Source organism: Pleurodeles waltl, chromosome 11 (assembly GCF_031143425.1).
Source record: "Pleurodeles waltl isolate 20211129_DDA chromosome 11, aPleWal1.hap1.20221129, whole genome shotgun sequence".
In the NCBI taxonomy this organism is placed as follows: Eukaryota; Metazoa; Chordata; class Amphibia; order Caudata; family Salamandridae; genus Pleurodeles; species Pleurodeles waltl.
The window spans coordinates 581,620,064-581,645,343 of NC_090450.1; the positions used below are offsets into that span (position 1 = coordinate 581,620,064).

Below are 25,280 nucleotides of genomic sequence, written 5' to 3' on the forward strand. Positions count from 1 at the left end.
AACACAGCGCAGTGCCCCAAGGGCATCAAAAATCTCTGGCTCTGAAAAAAACGTCATCCACCGCCATGAGGAGATCGACACCAGGCAGTGGCATATTCACATCCATCCTGGCACTGGTCAGATCCTAGTCAAGTCTCCAAACAAACCTATGGACCCTATTCCTCCCTAGGAGGAGATTAACTTACGAAGAGGCCTTAAACTCCTCTAGAGCAGACTCCCAAGAAGCACTGGCACCCTAAGCCACCTCTCCCATGGCCTACTCCACCTACTACTCCTCCGCCTCCTGTACCACTATCCACTAGGCCCACCTCTCAATTACTGCTTTAAGGGAGTGGGGTAACATTGGGGGTAACCAAGGTCTCCCTACGGTCCTTATGACCCACCAAATGACACACACTTATAATGTCTTCCTGTGGTAACTGGCGTCTAGCCCTAGCTGACACGGATCCGGTCAAGCCTTCACCCCCAGACAACACATACATTTCTCTGCTGGGAGCTACCTTTCACAAGGTGGAGGTGCACAAGCAGCCTATGGAGGAGGACTTTCTTATGGAGACCCTCACATAGGTCGATGCAGTATCCGCCTATTCTTGAAGGTATGCTTAGGCCTTCCATGACATTTTCCAAGGAAGCAGTGACAGCACATCATATCACGCTGAGGGTGTGCAAGAAATATAAAGCATCTGCCTTTGCTGCACCTTACTTCAGGGGCCACCTACCGCCTAACTTTCTGATTTACATACAGCATAGAAGCATGCTGATTCACAGGGCACAGGAGATGCTCCCCGTACTGACTGAGAGCAAAACATTGATGATGCTGGCAAGCATGTTATAGCCCAGTCTGCCACACATTGGAGGATTGCCAATTCGGTGGGATGGCTGTCTTTACCACCAGGCACACTGAGATGAGTTGGAGGACCTGATCCAGCACCTCCCAGACCAATATAAGAAACTGAATAAGGAGTTGGTGGTGGAAGGGAATTTCAGCACATCAAATGTGCTTTGTAGACACAGCTGCTCGAAGTGTCAATACTAGTGTTCTTCTCCACATGCACGCCTGGCTATGCGTGTCTGGTATCAGACAGGAAGTACAACATCTCCTCAACATCCCTTTTGATGACAAACACCTCTTTGGAATCCAAGTTGCATAGGTGGAGAAAATTAAGGCAGGCACAGAGACAGCCAAAGGCATGAAAACCCAGTGGACACCATATGCCCGCAGCACGTTTGCAGCACACAATATTCTAAGGGGCCAAAACCTCCACCCATGAAAACCCACATCCTTCCCCTGACAGCAGCAGCAAGAAACATCCTCTCGGGTTTATTAAAGGGGAGGTTACAACGGCAACTGGGGCTGTGGAAAAGGAGCAGCCCCCAGTGTCCACACCTGCCAAGCAGTGACTTCCGTATCCGCTCCCCTCACGACCATCTAACACCTGTCGGGAGAAGACTGCAGGTATTTCTGCTCTGGTGGGCAAAGATCATCTCTGCCCAGCGGGGTTATAGATCTAACAGAGGGGCACTGTCTAGTGCTGACACAAACACACCAAACATTCCTTTCTGGAACATCAGTGCCTGCTCTAAGAAGAGATGCATGCACTACTCAGTAAAAGGGCCATAGAGCCTGTGCCGCCCCAACACTGCAGCAAGGGTGTATACTCCTTATACTTCCTGATTCCCAAGCATGGAAGGGCCTCGAAAGCCCATCTTTGGCCTTCGGCCCCTCCATGTACATCGTGTCAAAGCACTTCCACATGGTGACACTCTAGGATGTAATTCTTCTACTACAGCAAGGCGACTTCATGACTGCCCTCGACCTGAAGGACACCTACTTTTATATACCCACCCACCCTGCGCATCAAAGGTTCCTACATCTTGTGGTAAATGGTCAGTATTATCAATTCAAAGTGCTGCCCTTTAGAGTTAACCACAGCTTCCAGGGTGTTTAAAAAGTGCCTTGCAGTTGTAGCCGCTCACCTCAGAAGGAGCAGCATTCATGTCTTTCCTTACCTGGATGATAGGCTGGTCAAGATTGCCATGCCTAGCGCACACCCAAGCCACCATACATCTCTTGCACAGCCTAGCTTCACCATCAGTGCAACCAGATCCCACCTCCAGCCCCTGTAAGTACAGTCCTTCCTCTGGGCCATACTCTACTCGCCAGTAGAGAAAGTACACCCCAGTCATTGAGTATTATGATGGCCTCTTGCTTTGCCGTAGTCCCACATGCCAGGTTACATATGTGTCCATTGCAGGAGTGCCAAGCAGCACAGTGGTCACAGGTGGGGGGAGGGTCAATGGGAGGATCTAATGTTGATCCTGGGCTGCGTTCATCAGTCTTTACATCAGTCTTTACATCAGTCTTTACATCAGTCTTTACATCAGTCTTTACATCAGTCTTTACATCAGTCTTTACATCAGTCTTTACATCAGTCTTTACATCGGTGGAATGCTAGAAGACTGTTGCAGGGATGGCTCCTTTTTTAGACCTGGTTCCGCAAATTACCATCACCATGGATGCCACACTCAGCAGTTGGAGCGTTCGCTTGCAAGAACTGACTGTACAAAGTGTGTGGACACCTGATCAACGGGATCTCCACATCAACCACCTGGAGTTCTTAGCAATCCTGCCAGCCCTCAAGGCGTTTATTGCTCTTGTTCAGCACAGGGTAATTCTTGTCAGCACGGACAACACAACTGCCATGTTTTACTTGCAGAGAGTGAGCGGCACACACTCCCTGCAGTTGTCTGCTCCAGCTCATAGCATTTGGTAATGCATCACTGAATCCCCTCATACAATACATACCTGGGGGTGAACAACAACTTTGTAGACCTTCTGAGCAGGATGCATCAACAAGGCCACAATTGAGGACTCCACCCCAAGTCCTACTCCCATACTTCCACAGTTGGGGGCTTCCCTACATAGACCTGTTCACCTCTGAAAGTGCAAATTGCCCAGACTTTGACTAAGGCTACCATAGCCACAGTCCGTGGTCAAAGCACTGTGGATGAACTGGTTAGGAATTTTTGCCTATGCTTTTTTGCCTCTCCCACTTTTTCCATCCATGGTTCTGAAGCTTTGGCAAACATCCCTTACTCTCATTTTAGTAGCCACGACCTGGGTTCACCACCCTTCTCTGTAGTGCCTCACGAGAAGCTGCCCAGTTGGCCAGATCTTCTCTCCCAAAATCAAGGCACTCAAGCATCCCATTCTCAAAATGCTCAATCTTGTGATTTTTGGCTTCTGAAGTCCTAGTATTTGGGCACCTCAATCTGTCTACAAAATGCATGACCATTATTAAAGAAGCATGCAGGCCCACAACCATAGCCTTCTGTGCGACCAAATGGAAACTGTTTGTGTATTACTCTTGCCCTAAACACATTGTTCCTCTCAAAGCAACAGTCCAAGACATTTTGTACCTGCTTCACTTGTAGAAGTCAGTCTGGGTTATACTTCTGTCAGACCCCACTTGGCTGATGTCACTGCTCATCTCCGAAAGAGAATATCACTTCACTTTACTTTTCAGGGTGCTTGTTACCAAAGCCTTCATGGAAGGTCTCAAAGATTATTCCACCATGAGTGCCACTCGCTCCTGTGTGGAACCTCAACATTGTTCCCACTAGACTTCCTTTACCAAAAGCATTGACAGCTTAGGGTGTTTCAGTTTGTATGCTTCTAGGGTTCTGGACCGGTCACTCGTGTTCTCTCCTTGACCCCTCATTTTTTTTTTTTTTTTTTTTTTAAAAGCTTCAAACCCTTTTAGTATTCATGGCTGTAGGAAACTGGGTTGTTTGTTGAGAGGGGTGGCAATCTTTGTCAGTGTGAACCACAAAAGACACTGAATTGCCAATCTTCCCCTGCCTTGATGAATGGCTGGTAAAGGTGGGCTTGCTGCTGTCAGCCATGGACCACCTTCAAACAATGGTGAATCTTCTGACATCATTGCGGTTCACTATCAACGTGCTAGTCACAATTGACCTCTTCACAGGTGCTCCAGCTCATCTAAGCCATTCTGTATATAGTGCATTTTTGGGGCTTCTCTCTATCAAGTCCAGGGCATTTGGGCTATGATTGAGATGTTACTACCTTGGTCCTGGTTCTCACAGAGGGTGGTCTGAGACTTCTTGGCCTATTGGCTTCTGACATCCTGCACGTTGACTATGTCCGATGTCCTATGCCGGCTCTGCAGTGGGATATGAAGTCGCATTGAGCCAAGAATCAGTTGAACCTGTCGGATTCCATCCGGCTTTGGGAGGAGACTGCAAAAGATATGCAATTGAACCAATGACAATCCCTCCCCCCTCACCACCTAGAGCTGGCTGTAACAAGAGATGCATCACTGCTGGGTGGGGAAGGTCATCTGGTAGGCCTGGAGGATGGAGGACTTAGGTCTTCGGCGGAGACCCAACTCCACATCAGCCTGTTTGAGTTGAGGGCTATACGCTTGGCATTTAAAGCCTTTCTACCATTCACCAAAGGGAGGCTGGTTGAGGTTCACACAGAAAGCATCTCTGAAAGTAGTAATACAGATAGTCCCTGCGCCTTTGAAACTAGCTGAATCGGGGCATTTCCCCTAGTTGTGCACTACCTGAGGGTACCTTTAAACACTAGAGTGGATGAACTTAGTTGGCTTTGTGTAGCGGCTCACAGCGTTACACCTGGGGGGGGGGGGGGGGAGTGGGGGGGGGGGCTTCTAGCAAAGTGGAGAAACCTGACTTGACCTTTTTGCCACTACTGAGAACATGCAATGTCTGCACTTTTGCACTCTGGAGTCCCCACAATGGCTCTCCCTTGGAAACTCCTTACATCTAGAGTGAGGCACAGGACTCTTGTATCCCTTTCAGCCTCTGCTTCACTTGCCATAAGTTCTGAAGATCAGGAACGAGCTTGCCTAGGTCATGTTAATGGCGTGGATTTGGGCCAGGAGTGGGTGGTACCTGGAACGTCTGAGCATGAGCATTTGTCCTCCTGTTAGGCTTCTGCTTCAGGAGGTTCTTCTGTTGCAGCATCAGGGCAGGCACATGGGTCCACACCTCCATGTGTAAAGATTAAACTGCAGCAGGTGAGTGCTTTAAATCTCCCGCCTGCAGTAGTGGATGTCATCCTTGCTCCTAAGTATCCTTTTACAAAGTCTGTTTTTTTTCGGGGCACTGGGACACGTTTAGCCTGGTGTGACACCCCTAACACAGGCCATACTGTCGGATTCATTGTTTCTTTTTCCTAGCAAGGACTTGCAGTTGGCACTGTCAAAGGTCATTTGTTGATCCTTTCAACCTTTGAGTATATTGTTGCATGAGCGATCTTTAGTCTGTTTCAGTCGAGCTGCCCTACACAACCTGTTTTCCAGACAAGATGGTACTGGGAAACTAATGTGGCCCATCTGACGACTCCCTTTCACGTTGGACAGTCCACAGCTTTTCTGATGTTCTTTGCTCCACCTCACCCCTCGAAGGAGAAGAAAGACTCCATTGGCTGAACAACAAAAGAGCATTGAGTTATTACATTGATCACACCAAAAACCCATCAGGTGAGTGAGCAGCCCTTTGTGGGGTTCTCTGGGGCAAAGAAAAGCAAGGTGTTGCAAAAAAAGGACATTATTAAAATAGATAGTGCTATATTAAGATCTACTAGTCATTGGCTAAGAGGCAGCTTGCCAAAGGTTTAAGGTTTGATTCCATCAGAGCCAAGGCTGCTACCCATTGTGTTGACACAGACTGCGTGTTCTAGATATGTGAGGCTGCAATGTGGGTATCATTGCATGCGTTCACTCAGCACTACTGCCTCAACAGCCAGGTTTGTCAGGAAGGGCATGTCGCCCGTTTGGCCCTGTAAGGAAATACTTATTTTTGTATGGTCACCTTTAAAATTTTTGACTGATGCTGCTGGTTTTTCGACTTAGTGTGCACACAGGCCTGCTAACCAGACTTCTGTGCCAGTGCTCTGACCCCAAAATGTGTATATGTTGGCTGTACCCAGTTGGCATAGGCTAACTTACCTGTAAGTTCCTGGTATATGTTACTCGGGCCAGTTGCCTTTAATTAACCATGCCCTCAACGGTTGCACATGGAGCTTGAAACCGTAACTGCTTTCTGCCCTCCTGCTGAGATGTGCTAATGACTCCTAGGAACAGAGGCAACACAGGCCCGCACTGGAGATAGGTGTTACCTCCCTCCTGCATGAAGCCAGAGTGGTGTTAGCTCCAAAGGCGCGCTTCAAAGCTGAAGCCACCTCAAAAGGACAAATGGGAAACACTTGGGAGAGGGGCAGCCCCATTGTTTAGACAGACTAGCTGGCACCCCGGAAGGTGAGGGGAAACCTGTTGTCAAACCGGTTTTCCAGGGGCATGAAGCCCCCTTGGTAGCCACATCTCTGGGTTGGGCTAGGGAGCTATGGGTACTGAGAGAGAGGTTCTGCCTTTTTGAGAGTAGGTAGAATAGTGGATCCCGAGATAGCCAGATGCTGCACATTCCAGGAAGTAGTCATCAGGAAGGAGGAAACAGAGTAACCCACTGGCTACCATCTGCATCAGAATGCAGTTTGTATCAAGGGAATTTCAAGCATTCTTGTCACATTAGGGTGTGAAACATGTCACCACATGCTTGTATCATCCCCGCAGCAATAGTTTGGTTGAATGTTGTAACAGGCAAATAAAGGATAACTTTCAGTTGTCTGGGGCGAATGGTTTGGATTGGAAAAAGGAACTCAGGAACTTGTGGGCTTTGCGCACTACTCCCAGTGCCACTACAAACGTGTCACCTTTCGCTTTAGTGATAGGTTGGATGGCGACCAGTAAATTAGCTAGACCTTGGAAGTGTGATTTGAAGTGTCAAAGGAAAAGCTTGAACAAGTTAAACAGAGTTGTTTTAAAGCTTAAAGTAAGTATGTGAGTCAAGAAAGAACCAAAGGAAGACATCAAATGAAGTTCAATGTGGGTGAAGGTGAAATTGCAAGGTATAATCTCTAAAGGGCATACTAAGTTTTCTGCACCAATGAAAATAATGATTGTCAAAGAAAATGTGGTTCAACTGGAAGATGGGAGGTGGTGGAACAAAGAAAAAATGTCCAAGCAAACTAAGTTAACAAATGTCCTCAGGGTCTCAGACAACAATGCGTCATTGGAGGAAATGAAGACATCCTTGAGGTCAGAGGGGCAAAGAAGATCTCCTGTTTGGCATAAAGATTATTTCAAAATGTGTTCTGGGTGAATGAAAGATTATCCATTAGGTGCCATATCTGTGTTTATATCATTTTGGTGCACTATTTAGAAAAGTTTGATTGTTTTTGTATTTTTTTTTTGTCATGAGTTAAGTGCGCACGTTTCTTATTTGGTAAAATGTTTGTAAGAGAAGAGATGTGTTGGGTTCTTACTTAAAATGTCAGGTGCATTGACAACTGTAACTAGGGTGGAACATGGAGAATGTAGAAGGGTTCTGTAAACGGCAGTTGGACTAGGCTGCCTGCCCTGTTTGGCCGTGCACTACTTACTGAATAAACCTGCTAATTACTTCATCCTACTGGCTGCGTGGATTTTTTACAATCCCATAGCTGATAGTTGGTCAAACAAACTAAAGGACTCATTCCAGACATTTGGAATATCTGCTGACTAGCCACCGTTTTGGGGAGTACTACTTTATAGACTATGCAGCGCATGTGTATCTACCACCACAAGTAGTATGAACAGAAAATGTCACCCTGTAAACATCTATTTGTAGCTTGTAGTACTGTAGATTCACATGCGCCCACCTCCTCCCTGGAGTCAGTGTCTTATTGCGGATCTCTGCATTATTGATATTTCCTTTCTCCTGCACCATTCTCGCGGTCACCGTGTTCTCGCATGGTTACCACACCATGCTAACCCCCACCTGCTGTGTTTAAACAGCCTAACAATAGAGTTGTGCCCTTATGCATAGCCAGCTAAAGTAGTCGTCAAAGGGTATTTCATGACTCAAAAAGACTTCTTCGAATAAAAACTTGCAACGTCTGAGCCCAACAATAGAAGGCAGGAGTATGCAGAGCATCAGTCTAAAGCTCTACAAACTGCAAACAGCTGCATACAGGATAAATTACATTTTCCCAATTTATCCTAATCCGTGTTATCTATTCTGATAAATTTGATGTAATAATTCTAATCTAATGTAATCCATGTAATTTATCCTTACAAATAACTTCCCAGTAATGATGGCCCTGCAGCAGAAAGTCTAATGTACAATCCGAAGCGCAAGCAGCCAGCCATTCCTGAGTTTCGCTTAGTTACCTTGCCATTGTGAACAGCTTCCACAGAGTACAACTTGAGCAAATGCTACTAAGAATATAGTTTTGGGATCTCTTTCCCACACGGCCAAACAGAACATGTGCGAAGTTAAATAAACGTTCTTCAGACAAATGTGATAGTTTTGCTTCACAGTGGGGCTGTCAAACCAGCATAGGACTCTCAGACGGCGGCTTGTTTGACCCTTGTATCTCTGGTCTGCCTACTCTGTTTTTGACCCCTGCAGCGGCTATGCCATAAGCCATCACCTCAAGGTGGTGACGGGTGCAGGTGCTGTACTTCCTGGGCCTATCCTTATGCACGAGGTGGTGACGGGTGTAGTTGTACTTCATGGGCATATCCTTATGCACGAGGTGGTGATGGGTGCAGCTGTTGTACTTCATGGACCTATCCTTATGCACAAGGTGGTGACTGGTGCAGGTGCTGTACATCATGGGCATATCCTTATGCACGAGGTGGTGATGGGTGCAGCTACTGTACTTAATGGGCCTATCCTTATGCATGAGGTGGTGACCGGTGCAGCTGTTGTGCTTCATGGTCCTATACTTCTGCACAAGGTGGTGATGGGTGCAGCTGTTGTACTTAATGGGCCTATCCTTATGCAAGAGGTGGTGATGGGTGCAGGTGTTGTGCTTCATGGGCATATCCTTATGCACGAGGTGGTGATGGGTGCAGCTGTTGTACTTCATGGACCTATCCTTATGCACAAGGTGGTGACTTGTGCAGGTGCTGTACTTCCTGGGCCTATCCTTATGCACAAGGTGGTGACTGGTGCAGGTGCTGTACATCATGGGCATATCCTTCTGCACAAGGTGGTGATGGGTGCAGCTGTTGTACTTAATAGACCTATCCTTATGCACGAGGTGGTGACGGGTGTAGTTGTACTTCATGGACCTATCCTTATGCACGAGGTGGTGATGGGTGGAGCTGTTTTACTTAATGGGCCTATACTTATGCACGAGGTGGTGATGGGAGGAGCTGTTCTACTTAATGGGCCTATCCTTGTGCACGAGGTGGTGACAGGTGCAGCTGTTCTACTTAATGGGCCTATCCTTATGCACGAGGTGGTGACGGGTGCAGTTACTGTACTTCATTGTTTTATCCTTATGCTTGACATATAATTAAGACGCCATCAGAATGCCCCGTGTCTGCTAAGCATGGCTTGTGAGGTGGCAGCGGAGGCGGCTGAGGAAGGAATGTTACACGCATCGCTATATTCGTCATTGTCTGTCGCTAGACTTCTCATGTGCTGCTCTTGAATTTCAGTGAAAACCGGCCAAAAAATGGTGGGATCTGCGTGGCAAATCACACATCTCCTATCGATGTCATTGTCCTGGCGAGTGACGGGTACTACGCTATGGTAAGAGCTTCCTGCCCTGGATTTTTGGTATTCAGGACAAGCGATTCAGACCACTCCTGTTACCTTACACTCGAGTCATTCAGGCAGAGAAATCTAACAGTATGCACTTTCCTCCCAGCTGTTACTGTGGCCTTAATGCTTTCTAATGAAGTTACGCGCACACATTCGCCATCTTCAATAGGCTTAAAAAATATACATCCCAAGATACAGACTTGGCGTTTCTTTCCGGGGGTTAAGGTGTCGCCGGCATTTTATGATAAGCGCTCCTGCAATATAGATTGTGTTATTTTTTACTTCTGTGCCTGAGGTTGCTTATCCTTCCGCCCTTAGGTGGGTCAGATTCATGGTGGGCTGATGGGGGTGATCCAGCGGGCTATGGTGAAGTCGTGTCCCCATGTATGGTTTGAACGTTCCGAAGTGAAAGATCGCCATCTCGTGGCCAAAAGGTAACCAAGCCGACTAAATGTCAGTCCTTTTGAGACGATATTTACATGACTGTGCAACCTGTACCTCCTAGGATGTGTGAAATATTTGTGGTTTCCTTTTATGTAAAAACTTGGCATTTAGTGCTGTAAATTAGCATAAAATTCACACCACAAGCATATATTGAATACAAAAAAGCAGCGCCAAAACAGTGCTGAGAACAGTAGTCGGCATGCTCTGATCATTTTAGGTTGTTCTTTTGCGCCCGTGCTAACATTTTTAAACGGACATGGCATCCTCGGTAATTTAGGAAATTTTGCATAAGAATTTTAACTCCAAGATACATGATATTATGCTGGCATACCGGAAAATGTTCCTGGGCTTCTCAGACCAACAGCTCAAGCGACAGCGAGGTGCTTGCTCTGCACCTGTCCTGTTGTTAGACAGCAACCAAGTTTTTTTTACCTCGCTGCCTTCTGTCAGATCACTACTCTGATAATCTCTCTCTCTTGTTAACTTCCAAGTTTCTCCAGCACTCACTTATGAGCAACACTTATAAAACTAACAATGACGTTTGTGGGGCCTTTAAAATTAATCAATGGTTGATGGGCGTGTGAACTATTAGACTTTCGTTGTCCTTATTCAGTTCTCGTGGTCAGCAGGTCGGTGACCTAGCTGTAAACACGTAGTGGCTCTGGTGATCTCACTGACGTAGCTTTGGCAAGTTGTTGACGATTGTTTTTCGGTGACATATATCTGGTCTTATCCAGTTGTGTTCCTCCCTTCACCCTCTGCAGGTTGACTGATCACGCTCAAGACCAAAGCAAGCTGCCCATCCTTATCTTTCCTGAAGGTAAGAGGTAGATATAGAAAAGCATTTTCCATTGTCCACAGTCTGTGAAAGGAGGTGCATTCGAGTGCTTTGTTTTGTTGTGGGTTAGAAGTATTTTAGAGTCTCAGAGTGAATAGAGTTGACTACATACACTTGGCCTAAATGACAGGAGCTGTTCAATAACTCAAAACTGTGGACTCTGAAAGTGACAGTAAAAAAAAGTTACTTACGCTGTAAGCATCTGTTCATGGTATGTAGTGCTGTAGATTCACATGCTGTGCATAGTCCTGCCATCTAGAGTTGGGCTTTGATGTGTGCAACTTACTTTTCCTCGAAGAAGACGGAGTCGCAAGGTATAGTGATTCCACTTATTCTCTGTTGTCTTCGTTGTTAGATTGTTTTTGCTGGATGGCAGGTGAGGATGAAAATGGAGCATGGCAATAAAGAAGACGACCACCATGCAAAGGAATGAAGAAAGAAAGATGTATGAAAAGATTCTTAGGCTTCTGGAAAGGATGTGCGTGCATGTGAATCTACAGCACTACATGCCATGGACAGATGCTTTACAGGGTAACATTTTGCATTTGTGCATATGAAGCTGCAGATACACATGCTGTGCATAGACTGTAAAGCAGTGGTTTACCGGAGGGTGTTGCAGAGGACTGGAAAAGTGTATAGAGTACAGCCTGGCCAGTATTAGCTTGTTGGCTGTAGGAAGTTGGCTCTGTATGTGCTATTTCAAAGTAAGGAATAGCATGCACAGAGTCCAAGGGTTCCCCTTAGAGGTAAAATAGTGGTAAAAATAGATAATACTAATGCTCTATTTTGTGGTAGTGTGGTCGAGCAGTAGGCTTATCCAAGGAGTAGTGTTAAGCACTTGTTGTACATACACATAGACAATAAATGAGGTACACACACTCAGAGACAAATCCAGCCAATAGGTTTTTATATAGAAAAATATCTTTTCTTAGTTTATTTTAAGAACCACAGGTTCAAATTTAACATGTAATATCTTGTTCGAAAGGTATTGCAGGTAAGTACTTTAGGAACTTCAAATCATCAAAATTGCATGTATACTTTTCAAGTTATTGTCAAATAGCTGTTTCAAAAGTGGACACTTAGTGCAATTTTCACAGTTCCTGGGGGAGGTAAGTTTTTGTTAGTTTTACCAGGTAAGTAAGACACTTACAGGGTTCAGTTCTTGGTCCAAGGTAGCCCACCGTTGGGGGTTCAGAGCAACCCCAAAGTCACCACACCAGCAGCTCAGGGCCGGTCAGGTGCAGAGTTCAAAGTGGTGCCCAAAACACATAGGCTAGAATGGAGAGAAGGGGGTGCCCTGGTTCCGGTCTGCTTGCAGGTAAGTACCCGCGTCTTCGGATGGCAGACCAGGGGGGTTTTGTAGGGCACCGGGGGGGACACAAGTCCACACAGAAATTTCACCCTCAGCAGCGCGGGGGCGGCCGGGTGCAGTGTAGGAACAGGCGTCGGGTTCGCAATGTTAGTCTATGAGAGATCTCGGGATCTCTTCAGCGCTGCAGGCAGGCAAGGGGGGGATTCCTCGGGGAAACCTCCACTTGGGCAAGGGAGAGGGACTCCTGGGGGTCACTTCTCCAGTGAAAGTCCGGTCCTTCAGGTCCTGGGGGCTGCGGGTGCAGGGTCTCTCCCAGGCGTCGGGACTTTAGGTTCAAAGAGTCGCGGTCAGGGGAAGCCTCGGGATTCCCTCTGCAGGCGGCGCTGTGGGGGCTCAGGGGGGACAGGTTTTGGTACTCACAGTATCAGAGTAGTCCTGGGGTCCCTCCTGAGGTGTTGGATCGCCACCAGCCGAGTCGGGGTCGCCGGGTGCAGTGTTGCAAGTCTCACGCTTCTTGCGGGGAGCTTGCAGGGTTCTTTAAAGCTGCTGGAAACAAAGTTGCAGCTTTTCTTGGAGCAGGTCCGCTGTCCTCGGGAGTTTCTTGTCTTTTCGAAGCAGGGGCAGTCCTCAGAGGATGTCGAGGTCGCTGGTCCCTTCGGAAGGCGTCGCTGGAGCAGGATCTTTGGAAGGCAGGAGACAGGCCGGTGAGTTTCTGGAGCCAAGGCAGTTGTCGTCTTCTGGTCTTCCGCTGCAGGGGTTTTCAGCTGGGCAGTCCTTCTTCTTGTTGCAGGAATCTAATCTTCTAGGGTTCAGGGTAGCCCTTAAATACTAAATTTAAGGGCGTGTTTAGGTCTGGGGGGTTAGTAGCCAATGGCTACTAGCCCTGAGGGTGGGTACACCCTCTTTGTGCCTCCTCCCAAGGGGAGGGGGTCACAATCCTAACCCTATTGGGGGAATCCTCCATCTGCAAGATGGAGGATTTCTAAAAGTTAGAGTCACTTCAGCTCAGGACACCTTAGGGGCTGTCCTGACTGGCCAGTGACTCCTCCTTGTTGCTTTCTTTGTTCCCTCCAGCCTTGCCGCCAAAAGTGGGGGCCGTGGCCGGAGGGGGCGGGCAACTCCACTAAGCTGGAGTGCCCTGCTGGGCTGTGACAAAGGGGTGAGCCTTTGAGGCTCACCGCCAGGTGTCACAGCTCCTGCCTGGGGGAGGTGTTAGCATCTCCACCCAGTGCAGGCTTTGTTACTGGCCTCAGAGTGACAAAGGCACTCTCCCCATGGGGCCAGCAACATGTCTCTAGTGTGGCAGGCTGCTGGAACCAGTCAGCCTACACAGCTAGTTGGTTAAGTTTCAGGGGGCACCTCTAAGGTGCCCTCTGGGGTGTATTTTGCAATAAAATGTACACTGGCATCAGTGTGCATTTATTGTGCTGAGAAGTTTGATACCAAACTTCCCAGTTTTCAGTGTAGCCATTATGGTGCTGTGGAGTTCGTGTAAAACAGACTCCCAGACCATATACTCTTATGGCTACCCTGCACTTACAATGTCTAAGGTTTTGCTTAGACACTGTAGGGGCACAGTGCTCATGCACTGGTACCCTCACCTATGGTATAGTGCACCCTGCCTTAGGGCTGTAAGGCCTGCTAGAGGGGTGTCTTACCTATACTGCATAGGCAGTGAGAGGCTGGCATGGCACCCTGAGGGGAGTGCCATGTCGACTTACTCATTTTGTTCTCACCAGCACACACAGGCTTGTAAGCAGTGTGTCTGTGCTGAGTGAGGGGTCTCTAGGGTGGCATAAGACATGCTGCAGCCCTTAGAGACCTTTCTTGGCATCAGGGCCCTTGGTACTAGAAGTACCAGTTACAAGGGACTTATCTGAATGCCAGGGTGTGCCAATTGTGGATACAATGGTACATTTTAGGTGAAGGAACACTGGTGCTGGGGCCTGGTTAGCAGGGTCCCAGCACACTTCTCAGTCAAGTCAGCATCAGTATCAGGCAAAAAGTGGGGGGTAACTGCAACAGGGAGCCATTTCTTTACACAAGCCCCCCCCAGCCCACAGGCCAGGAGACTCAGCCAACGCTGGAAGAGTCTTCCTAGTCTGTCAGGCGAGGAAGAGTAGAGGAAATGGCTGGTTTGTTGCAGGGCCTACTCTGCCTTACATCCTCCTGTTCAGGTCATTCCCTCTGGGGAACTGACCCACTTCCACAGTGATAGGACCTAGTCTGAACTGCCTCTTGTCTGTGCTTTTTATGTCTTCACCCATTCTCTCTATTTTGAGGTCAGAGGTATCCACCTCTGCTAATCTTATCTTAGCCAAGGTCACCCCTAGCTTACCCAAAGAGGTTACCCAGAGCTGGAGTAACCCCACCATGACCAACAGGGTCAGGGGGCCTAACTTGTTATTTGGCATGGGGTCAGACCACCATGCCAAGGATAGTGCAGCCATAAAGGCTAACACCCAGCAGAGGCCACTGACAGCTGTCAGTGCCCAGAACCACACCTTTAGCTCTTCACCTAAAAGGGAAGGGGCTAAGTTACAGGCTTCTTTGGGTTCAGGTTGCCTGTCTGCTGTATTGGAGTGGGGGGTTACCACATCTTGTAGTGAACACCCTTCTTCCACTCTTTCTTCTGTTAGCTGAGGAGCCACCCACTCAGGTTTAACAGTTGCCTGACTAGCCAGGACTTCTTGTGGGTCAGGTTGGACTTTATCAGGGCCATTTTTGGAGTTCTCCCCTACTGGAGCAGAATCTCCCTGGCTTGCTGTAACCTTGGCTAAAGGTTGTCCACCCTTCCTACTCTGTTTTCTTTTCTTCTTCTTCTGGGGCCTGCTTGCATTTACTGCAGAGGCAGGACTTCCAGAAACCTTGGGAGAGGACTGGCACTGGACCAGTTCCTCTCTTGAGCTCTGACTAACCTCTGGGTAGTCATTTCCAAGGAGACAATCAAGGGGGAGGTCTGTACTGACTACTACCCTTCTCCAGCTAAGAGTGCCACCCACTTCTATGGGTACTAAAGCCACAGGCCTCTTAGTGACCCTGTCTAGGCTAACTCTTACCCTGGCAGTCTCACCTGGGATGTACTGGTTTGAGAGCACCAGCCTGTCATGCACAATAGTGTGACTGGCACAAGTGTCTCTCAGGGCAGTGGTTGGGATTCCATTCACCAGTAGGTGGTGGAAGTGTCTACTTCCCTCTGGAATCTCCAACTCACCTGTTGGGCCCTGTTTCCAGTTGAAGGCTATGAAGACCTCCTCATCTGAAGAGTCATCTCCCATGGCTATACTGGTTACCCCTGGAATTTTGTTCTGAGGTTTGTTTTTGGGACAAGAAGTGTCCTTGGTGTGGTGCCCAGACTGTTTACAGTTGTGGCACCATGCCTTAGTGGCATCCCAGTTCTTACCCTGGTACCCACCTTTGTTTTGGGTTGTGTCTTGGGGCCCACCCACCTGTTCTGGTTTTTGGGGGCCTACAGAGGACTCTTTTTCTTTGTTTCTAGTGTCACCCACTTTCTCCTGGGGAGTTTTTGTAACCCCTTTCTTTTGGTCACCCCCAGTGGAAGTTTTGGTTACCCTAGTCTTGACCCAGTGGTCTGCCTTCTTTCCCAATTCTTGGGGAGAAATTGGACCTAGGTCTACCAGATACTGATGCAACTTTTCATTGAAGCAGTTACTTAAAATGTGTTCTTTCATAAACAAATTATAAAGCCCAACATAGTTACACACTTCATTTCCAGTTAACCAACCATCTAGTGTTTTTACTGAGTAGTCTACAAAATCAACCCAGGTCTGACTCGAGGATTTTTGAGCCCCCCTGAATCTAATTCTATACTCCTCAGTGGAGAATCCAAAGCCCTCAATCAGGGTACCCTTCATGAGGTCATAAGATTCTGCATCTTTTCCAGAGAGTGTGAGGAGTCTATCCCTACACTTTCCAGTGAACATTTCCCAAAGGAGAGCACCCCAGTGAGATCTGTTTACTTTTCTGGTTACACAAGCCCTCTCAAAAGCTGTGAACCATTTGGTGATGTCATCACCATCTTCATATTTTGTTACAATCCCTTTGGGGATTTTTAGGATGTCAGGAGAATCTCTGACCCTATTTAAGTTGCTGCCACCATCGATGGGACCTAGGCCCATCTCTTTTCTTTCCCTCTCTATGGCTAGGATCTGTCTTTCCAAAGCCAATCTTTTGGCCATCCTGGCTAACTGGATGTCCTCTTCACTGGGGCTATCCTCAGTGATTTCAGAGGTGTTGGTCTCTCCTGTGAGGGAACCAGCATCTCTGACTATTATTTTTGGAGTCAGGGTTTGAGGGACCCTGTTCTCCCTAGATAGGACTGGTAGGGGGGAATTGTCCTCCAAGTCACTATCCTCTTCCTCTGAGTTGCCACCCTCAGAGGGGTTGGCCTTTTCAAACTCTGCCAAAAGCTCCTGGAGCTGTATTTTGGTAGGTTTGGGGCCCATTGTTATTTTCTTTATTTTACAGAGTGACCTTAGCTCCCTCATCTTAAGATGGAGGTAAGGTGTGGTGTCGAGTTCCACCACAGTCACATCTGTGCTAGACATTTTGCTTCTAAAAGTTGGAATACTTTTTAAGAATCTACAACTGGTTCTAGAATCTAATTCAAACTTTTACAAACTTTTAAACTCTAAAAGAAATGCTAAACAGGATCTAACACAAGGCCCTAGCAGGTCTTTTAAGAATTTAGAAAACTTTTCAAATTGCAAAAATCAATTTCTAATGACAATTTTGGAATTTGTCGTGTGATCAGGTATTGGCTGAGTAGTCCAGCAAATGCAAAGTCTTGTACCCCACCGCTGATCCACCAATGTAGGAAGTTGGCTCTGTATGTGCTATTTCAAAGTAAGGAATAGCATGCACAGAGTCCAAGGGTTCCCCTTAGAGGTAAAATAGTGGTAAAAATAGATAATACTAATGCTCTATTTTGTGGTAGTGTGGTCGAGCAGTAGGCTTATCCAAGGAGTAGTGTTAAGCACTTGTTGTACATACACATAGACAATAAATGAGGTACACACACTCAGAGACAAATCCAGCCAATAGGTTTTTATATAGAAAAATATCTTTTCTTAGTTTATTTTAAGAACCACAGGTTCAAATTTAACATGTAATATCTTGTTCGAAAGGTATTGCAGGTAAGTACTTTAGGAACTTCAAATCATCAAAATTGCATGTATACTTTTCAAGTTATTGTCAAATAGCTGTTTCAAAAGTGGACACTTAGTGCAATTTTCACAGTTCCTGGGGGAGGTAAGTTTTTGTTAGTTTTACCAGGTAAGTAAGACACTTACAGGGTTCAGTTCTTGGTCCAAGGTAGCCCACCGTTGGGGGTTCAGAGCAACCCCAAAGTCACCACACCAGCAGCTCAGGGCCGGTCAGGTGCAGAGTTCAAAGTGGTGCCCAAAACACATAGGCTAGAATGGAGAGAAGGGGGTGCCCTGGTTCCGGTCTGCTTGCAGGTAAGTACCCGCGTCTTCGGATGGCAGACCAGGGGGGTTTTGTAGGGCACCGGGGGGGACACAAGTCCACACAGAAATTTCACCCTCAGCAGCGCGGGGGCGGCCGGGTGCAGTGTAGGAACAGGCGTCGGGTTCGCAATGTTAGTCTATGAGAGATCTCGGGATCTCTTCAGCACTGCAGGCAGGCAAGGGGGGGATTCCTCGGGGAAACCTCCACTTGGGCAAGGGAGAGGGACTCCTGGGGGTCACTTCTCCAGTGAAAGTCCGGTCCTTCAGGTCCTGGGGGCTGCGGGTGCAGGGTCTCTCCCAGGCGTCGGGACTTTAGGTTCAAAGAGTCGCGGTCAGGGGAAGCCTCGGGATTCCCTCTGCAGGCGGCGCTGTGGGGGCTCAGGGGGGACAGGTTTTGGTACTCACAGTATCAGAGTAGTCCTGGGGTCCCTCCTGAGGTGTTGGATCGCCACCAGCCGAGTCGGGGTCGCCGGGTGCAGTGTTGCAAGTCTCACGCTTCTTGCGGGGAGCTTGCAGGGTTCTTTAAAGCTGCTGGAAACAAAGTTGCAGCTTTTCTTGGAGCAGGTCCGCTGTCCTCGGGAGTTTCTTGTCTTTTCGAAGCAGGGGCAGTCCTCAGAGGATGTCGAGGTCGCTGGTCCCTTCGGAAGGCGTCGCTGGAGCAGGATCTTTGGAAGGCAGGAGACAGGCCGGTGAGTTTCTGGAGCCAAGGCAGTTGTCGTCTTCTGGTCTTCCGCTGCAGGGGTTTTCAGCTGGGCAGTCCTTCTTCTTGTTGCAGGAATCTAATCTTCTAGGGTTCAGGGTAGCCCTTAAATACTAAATTTAAGGGCGTGTTTAGGTCTGGGGGGTTAGTAGCCAATGGCTACTAGCCCTGAGGGTGGGTACACCCTCTTTGTGCCTCCTCCCAAGGGGAGGGGGTCACAATCCTAACCCTATTGGGGGAATCCTCCATCTGCAAGATGGAGGATTTCTAAAAGTTAGAGTCACTTCAGCTCAGGACACCTTAGGGGCTGTCCTGACTGGCCAGTGACTCCTCCTTGTTGCTTTCTTTGTTCCCTCCAGCCTTGCCGCCAAAAGTGGGGGCCGTGGCCGGAGGGGGCGGGCAACTCCACTAAGCTGGAGTGCCCTGCTGGGCTGTGACAAAGGGGTGAGCCTTTGAGGCTCACCGCCAGGTGTCACAGCTCCTGCCTGGGGGAGGTGTTAGCATCTCCACCCAGTGCAGGCTTTGTTACTGGCCTCAGAGTGACAAAGGCACTCTCCCCATGGGGCCAGCAACATGTCTCTAGTGTGGCAGGCTGCTGGAACCAGTCAGCCTACACAGCTAGTTGGTTAAGTTTCAGGGGGCACCTCTAAGGTGCCCTCTGGGGTGTATTTTGCAATAAAATGTACACTGGCATCAGTGTGCATTTATTGTGCTGAGAAGTTTGATACCAAACTTCCCAGTTTTCAGTGTAGCCATTATGGTGCTGTGGAGTTCGTGTAAAACAGACTCCCAGACCATATACTCTTATGGCTACCCTGCACTTACAATGTCTAAGGTTTTGCTTAGACACTGTAGGGGCACAGTGCTCATGCACTGGTACCCTCACCTATGGTATAGTGCACCCTGCCTTAGGGCTGTAAGGCCTGCTAGAGGGGTGTCTTACCTATACTGCATAGGCAGTGAGAGGCTGGCATGGCACCCTGAGGGGAGTGCCATGTCGACTTACTCATTTTGTTCTCACCAGCACACACAGGCTTGTAAGCAGTGTGTCTGTGCTGAGTGAGGGGTCTCTAGGGTGGCATAAGACATGCTGCAGCCCTTAGAGACCTTTCTTGGCATCAGGGCCCTTGGTACTAGAAGTACCAGTTACAAGGGACTTATCTGAATGCCAGGGTGTGCCAATTGTGGATACAATGGTACATTTTAGGTGAAGGAACACTGGTGCTGGGGCCTGGTTAGCAGGGTCCCAGCACACTTCTCAGTCAAGTCAGCATCAGTATCAGGCAAAAAGTGGGGGGTAACTGCAACAGGGAGCCATTTCTTTACATTGGCATACTAGAATATCCACTCAGTAGAGCTTGGTGAAACTGTGTGAAATTGATCAGGTATTTGCATTGCAGATTTCAGCGATAGGAATACTACCTAAAAAATTCCAGACTGTCCCTTTCTTGAAGGTTGAGTGGGGTCTGGGCGGCACTGGCAAAGGTCTCTTGGCTTTTGCATAACATCTCTATACATTTGACCACTCACCATGCGATTCCCGCTTCGGAGGGGACACAATCCTTGTGTGGTTTTGAGTAAGAGACAAAGAGCTGCTCTGTTTTACAAAAGGGTTTTGTTATGGGAATGTAATACATGAGGGCTCTTGGCATCTAGTGTGTGAAGAGCTCTCCCTGCCAATGAATGTGGATGTGGGTATAATAGCGAGTTCAGTGGTTTGATTGAGGTGTACTTTGATTGAAGTTGAAGGTAGGGATCACCACAGGGAGTAATTTGCGGTTTCTCCTAATGACTACAATATTGTGGTGAATCTGGAAAAAAGGTTCCTCCAAGGTTAGACATGTGAGTGAGCTGCAGGCTCCAAGAGAGGTGATGGTCACTCAGAAGGCTGCTTTCCAGGAAAGGAACTGCAAAGGGCACAAGTGAAGTGGTTCAAAAGGAGAGCCCATAACTTGAGCGAACAGCATTGAGATTTGACAAGGGCGCAGGTGGTACCCTGGGTGGAATAACTCTTTTAAAGCCTCCCATGAAGGCTTTTATGACTGGAACTTTGAATAGTGAAGCATGTTCTCTGTTCTGAAGGTTAGCGGCAACTGCTGCTAAATGAAGTCTGATGAAAGTGTAAGCAAGGCCTGACATTTGCAAGTAAAGCAGACAAAAGACCATGAATGTCCTGAACCTTGTCTGCTGCCTTGAGTAGGCCAGTGGTCATTTGTGACTTCCTGACATCACCATAGTACGAGCTTCCACCAACTGTCTGTATCTTTGGGTTCTGGGCCACAAATAACAGTTTCTTTGACAAGAGCAACTGATACCACAGAGAGAGAATGTGATGTAGAGCTAGTTTTAAAATGCTGGAGTGTTGACTTCTTTCCATGTATACCCTTGACCTACTGCTAAAGATAAGCCAAGACACCAAGTGGGGAGTTAAGCTGCCCAAGCCTGTCTGGCTGTATATTCCACAATTAGACCTCGTTACAATCCCAAAGGCCCGAGTCTGAACAAGCTTTGGAAATGTATGGGTAAAATGTCATTAGAGTAAAACCGGTTTGATCCCATGGACACAGTGTCAACTAAGCTTAAGGGGGGAAAAAACATGGTGCCTCCTCTAAACATATTTAGATTGCACCACATCTGACCACTGTGTTTACTTGGATAGACTAAATCCAGATACTCCCCAGGGGTCTCACCCTAGTCCGTTGTATGTTCAGCTGAGAAGGAAGGATAACATTACTATCAAACAGGCATTGCTGTGTGAAGTAGCACAATTTCTGGCTGTGTTCGTCAATGTCTAACACCATAAAGGCTGACTGTGCTGGCCATGGAGAGATGAGACTTCGAACATTTACTTACTTTGGCATCTGATATGGTCTTTGCAAACTGGTGTATTTGGTGCATCCCGGTAGACAGGGTATCTTAGCTTCTCAGTAGTGGTCCAGCTCGGAGGGGCGAAGAAGTTGGACGAGATGTTTCCTCCTGGCAGCTGCATTTATAGGTCCCAGAGTAAGCACGCCACAGAGTACAAATCATTTCTGATCTGGCACTGCCAGCTGTCTGGCTCTGCCATGGTGCTTTAGCCGGGGTAGCTCCTAGATTTCTGCAGTTCCAGGGAGCGCTGCTTCCTGAGCATTGCCAGCCAAAGGGCCATGCTAGCACGGAGTATCGAGCAATCCCTTTGTGCCTGTAGTGCCGTCAGCCAAGGTTCATTCATAACCATTCCAATGATTAACAGTGCCAGGCTCTGGTCTACCTGCACTGTGTGCCTCTGTGACCATGTAATTGCATCACCCTGCAGATCATCTTCTCTTTGCTCCTTGCTTTCTCTTATACTGACCCCACCCCGCACATCTGTCAGTCATTGGTCTCCATCATTACACTTCACCATGCAGGTGACTTTTTCCCTCATCTCCATGCTTTTCACAAGTCAACCTCTTCTTCTTACACTAGCCAACATCTTTAGCTCATCAACCTGTCTGCAAATGTCTATCGCCTGCTTCATCGCTTAGGAGCCCCTCTTTCTAACCTCTACTTGTCACCCTTTCCTTCAAACAGTCCCCCTCCATGAAACCCCTTTTCCTCCACTGGAGGTCTTTTGCACTTACATCCGGTTAACGTGTTATCCCTCACCTTTCCACTCCCTCTGGTTGCTCTTCCCCTGACCCCCACCTACCTCAGCAATAGACTTTCTCCCACATCTAACTTCTGTGGAAAGAGTCATGCTCTCTTGCATCATCCTTTATCTGCACGTCTCTTTAGTCAGCTGGTCATATTCTCTGTCAACACCCACTGCTAACCCTTCACACAAAAGGTCACTTCATCTTTCTAATGCCACGGAAAACCTTTCATAGGTGGTTCCCTCGTTCACCATCTTCCTCGCTGGCCAGTTTGTCCCTCCGCTCCTCTTTGTGGGTAAAACATGATCTTGTTTCCCCTCCTCTCCCACCCTTCACATAGAAGTCCCTTACATCAATCTAAATCACCCGCCTTTCTCCCCTCTTCTGGCTGCCTTTTCACCTACCCCCACCATTCCTCTCTGTAGGTCATCCACTGTCATTGCAGAATACCCTCATCCCTCACCTCGCCTTACCATAGTGGGCTCATAGTCTTCATGACCCTTAAATTGCAGGTTACTCTCCCCTGTCAATCTTTAAGTCACCTTTCCTCTCTGGCAGGCCAGCCTCTTCCTCAGTCCCACCTTCTTCTGGTCCCCTTTTCTCATATCACCTCCCTACCGAGGCCACACTAAAACCCCACCCATCTGCTCCATTCACATCCTCCCTTAAACCATCTTGCCCCAGCTGGTCACCTCTTTCACCTCCCCTGTCAACTGCAGGTAACTTTTCTTTATAACCTATAGCAACGGTTGTATAGAGATGGTTCACAGATTCCTACAATACTTACAGGATCAAATCTTAAAAGCATAGAAGGGATGTGAGTACTTTCAGCTGAACCTGTTGTCACAGTCATTCCGTTGAGGGAGTTGGAGTGCCCTTGGTTTGTCACAACTTAGGACACCTCACGCACCAATATGAGGGTGGTGCCCGTTATCTGTAGAATTTACATTAAAAGGAGTTGAGGTAAATTGTTCTAATTTGTGTTTTGTACTTTCCCAAGGTACCTGCATCAACAACACGTCAGTGATGATGTTCAAGAAGGGAAGTTTTGAAATAGGAGCCACAGTTTACCCTGTTGCCATCAAGGTAAGGCCTCAGAAGATAGAGGAAAGTAACACATTACTTGTACATAATTCATTCTTTACGTTTACCCTGTTGCCATCAAGGTAAGGCCTCAGAAGATAGAGGAAAGTAACACATTACTTGTACATAATTCATTCTTTACTAGACACACTTGTACATGCATTGAGTATAGGTGCACATTACCCGCACATGCCACTGAAGAAGCATTTGTTGCCTGCACATAGTTAACGCTGGTGGAGAAGCACGCATTGCTTACATGTACCCGATGCTTGACGGGACAAACATTACCCACACCCCCAGTCTGTGGGGCAGCAGCAAATGTTAACCAACATCACAGCACTGAAGAGGTACACTTCAGGTGCACATTTCTGAAAACCTGTGAAGGGAACATCTTCCATGTACTGTCAAGCACTAAAGACTAGAGCAACATGTTGCATGCACACCCATAGTACTGGAGAAGAAGCTTACTTTACCTGCAGTAAATTAACACTGAAGAAGGCTCAGATTGCCTGCTCTCACCCAGCACTGAAGTACAGATGCACATTACCTTCACACAACTAGCGTTGGCGGAGAGTTGCACATTACTGGTACACACATAGGACTGAAAGAGGGCCCTATACTGTTTGCATATAGTCCGATAACTAGACAATAGATTGTTGTGGGAGGTGCACTTGTCATCTTCACATGCATGGGACTGGATTGAAGGCAGTTACTGTCTGGACTTTTCTAGTACTTTACAGGGGTGGATGGGAGTGGAGGCATGCATCCGGTGAGTGTATGGTTTGCTTTCTTGGAGTTGTTGGCTCCAGTCCTACCTTCCCTTTGTAGATCAACACATTTTTCTTGATGGATATTCACTGTTACTTCCACAGTATGACCCGCGATTTGGAGATGCTTTCTGGAACAGCAGCAAATATGGGATGGTGAACTACCTGCTCAGGATGATGACAAGCTGGGCCATTGTGTGCAGTGTGTGGTATCTTCCCCCCATGAATAGAGAGGTAGGTGCCATAACCTGCCAGTTTTGAGTACAAGGGCCTCCAGGAGTTTAGGACTACATGATAATCAAAGGCCAGGTGGCATAAAATCCTATATTCTGTATTGAGGAGAAGTACTTGTATGGACTGCTTAGGTAGAGGGTGAGCCTCTGGACCTGTGAAAATACACGATTTGAATATCCACTGATGGGGAGAAGAAATATTTTGTCATTTGTTGTACGCAGAGAGAGACACCAAGTCAAATTCCCAGCTAGCAAGAAGGGCTATATATGAGATAGGCCAGACTTAGTGACAGAAAATAAAGGTTCGATGGCATCTGTCGCTGTAGATACACATGGTATGCATGAGCTCGCCATCTGGTGTTGGGTCGGAGTGTTACAAGTTGTTTTTCTTCGAAGAAGTGTTTTCGAGTCACGGGACCGAGTGACTCCACCTTCTGTGCTCATTGCGCATGGGCGTCGACTCCATCTTCGATTGTTTTCTTTCCGCCATCGGGTTCGGACGTGTTCATGTCGCTCCGAGTTTCGGAACGGAAAGATAGCTGAAGACGGAAGATTTTCGACGGTATCGTTGCGATCCGGTTAGAGATAGACACATACGACGACGCGTTGAACATCGAAGCGCTTCGGTGCCCTTCGGGGTAGATTTCGGCACCCCGTCGGGGCCTAGTCGGCCCGACCGCGTGGAGGACAACGCCGATGGATCGGACCCCGTTTCGATTCTGCCCCGAATGCCACAACAAATATCCTTATACGGACCTGCACTCGGTCTGTAATCTGTGCCTGTCACCCGAGCACAGTGAAGAATCCTGCCAGGCCTGTCGGGCGTTCCGGTCCCGAAAAACTCTGCGCGACCGTCGAGCGAGAAGACTGCAGATGGCGTCCACGCCAAAAGAGCGTCGACAGTTCGAGACAGAAGAAGAACAGGAGGAATCCTTTTCCATCCAGGATTCAGACTCCGACGAGCTACACTCTACAAGAACTGTGAGTAAGACGTCGAGATCAAACCTTAAAAAAGGAAAGAAGGCCCAGGGGACGCCACTGCCAACCGGCCATGGCTCCACCCAAATTCTCGGTGACCAACAATCGGCACCGAAAAAGGCCCATTCAGTGTCGAGATCGTCCGACTTCGGTCGAGACACCGGCACGCAGCCTCCTCGG

General features: G+C 47.9%; 1 protein-coding gene across 2 annotated transcripts in view; it reads left to right on the forward strand.

The window, feature by feature from the left end:
* Positions 1–25,280, forward strand: part of GPAT4 (glycerol-3-phosphate acyltransferase 4) — a 166,585-nt gene that overhangs the window by 87,691 nt on the left and 53,614 nt on the right. For both annotated transcript variants that reach the window (XM_069214077.1, XM_069214076.1), the window contains 5 exons: positions 9,537–9,630; positions 9,961–10,076; positions 10,851–10,906; positions 23,040–23,125; positions 23,995–24,123. In XM_069214077.1, coding sequence (XP_069070178.1) covers positions 9,537–9,630; positions 9,961–10,076; positions 10,851–10,906; positions 23,040–23,125; positions 23,995–24,123 — 481 coding nt within the window. The remainder of the gene's footprint in view (positions 1–9,536; positions 9,631–9,960; positions 10,077–10,850; positions 10,907–23,039; positions 23,126–23,994; positions 24,124–25,280) is intronic.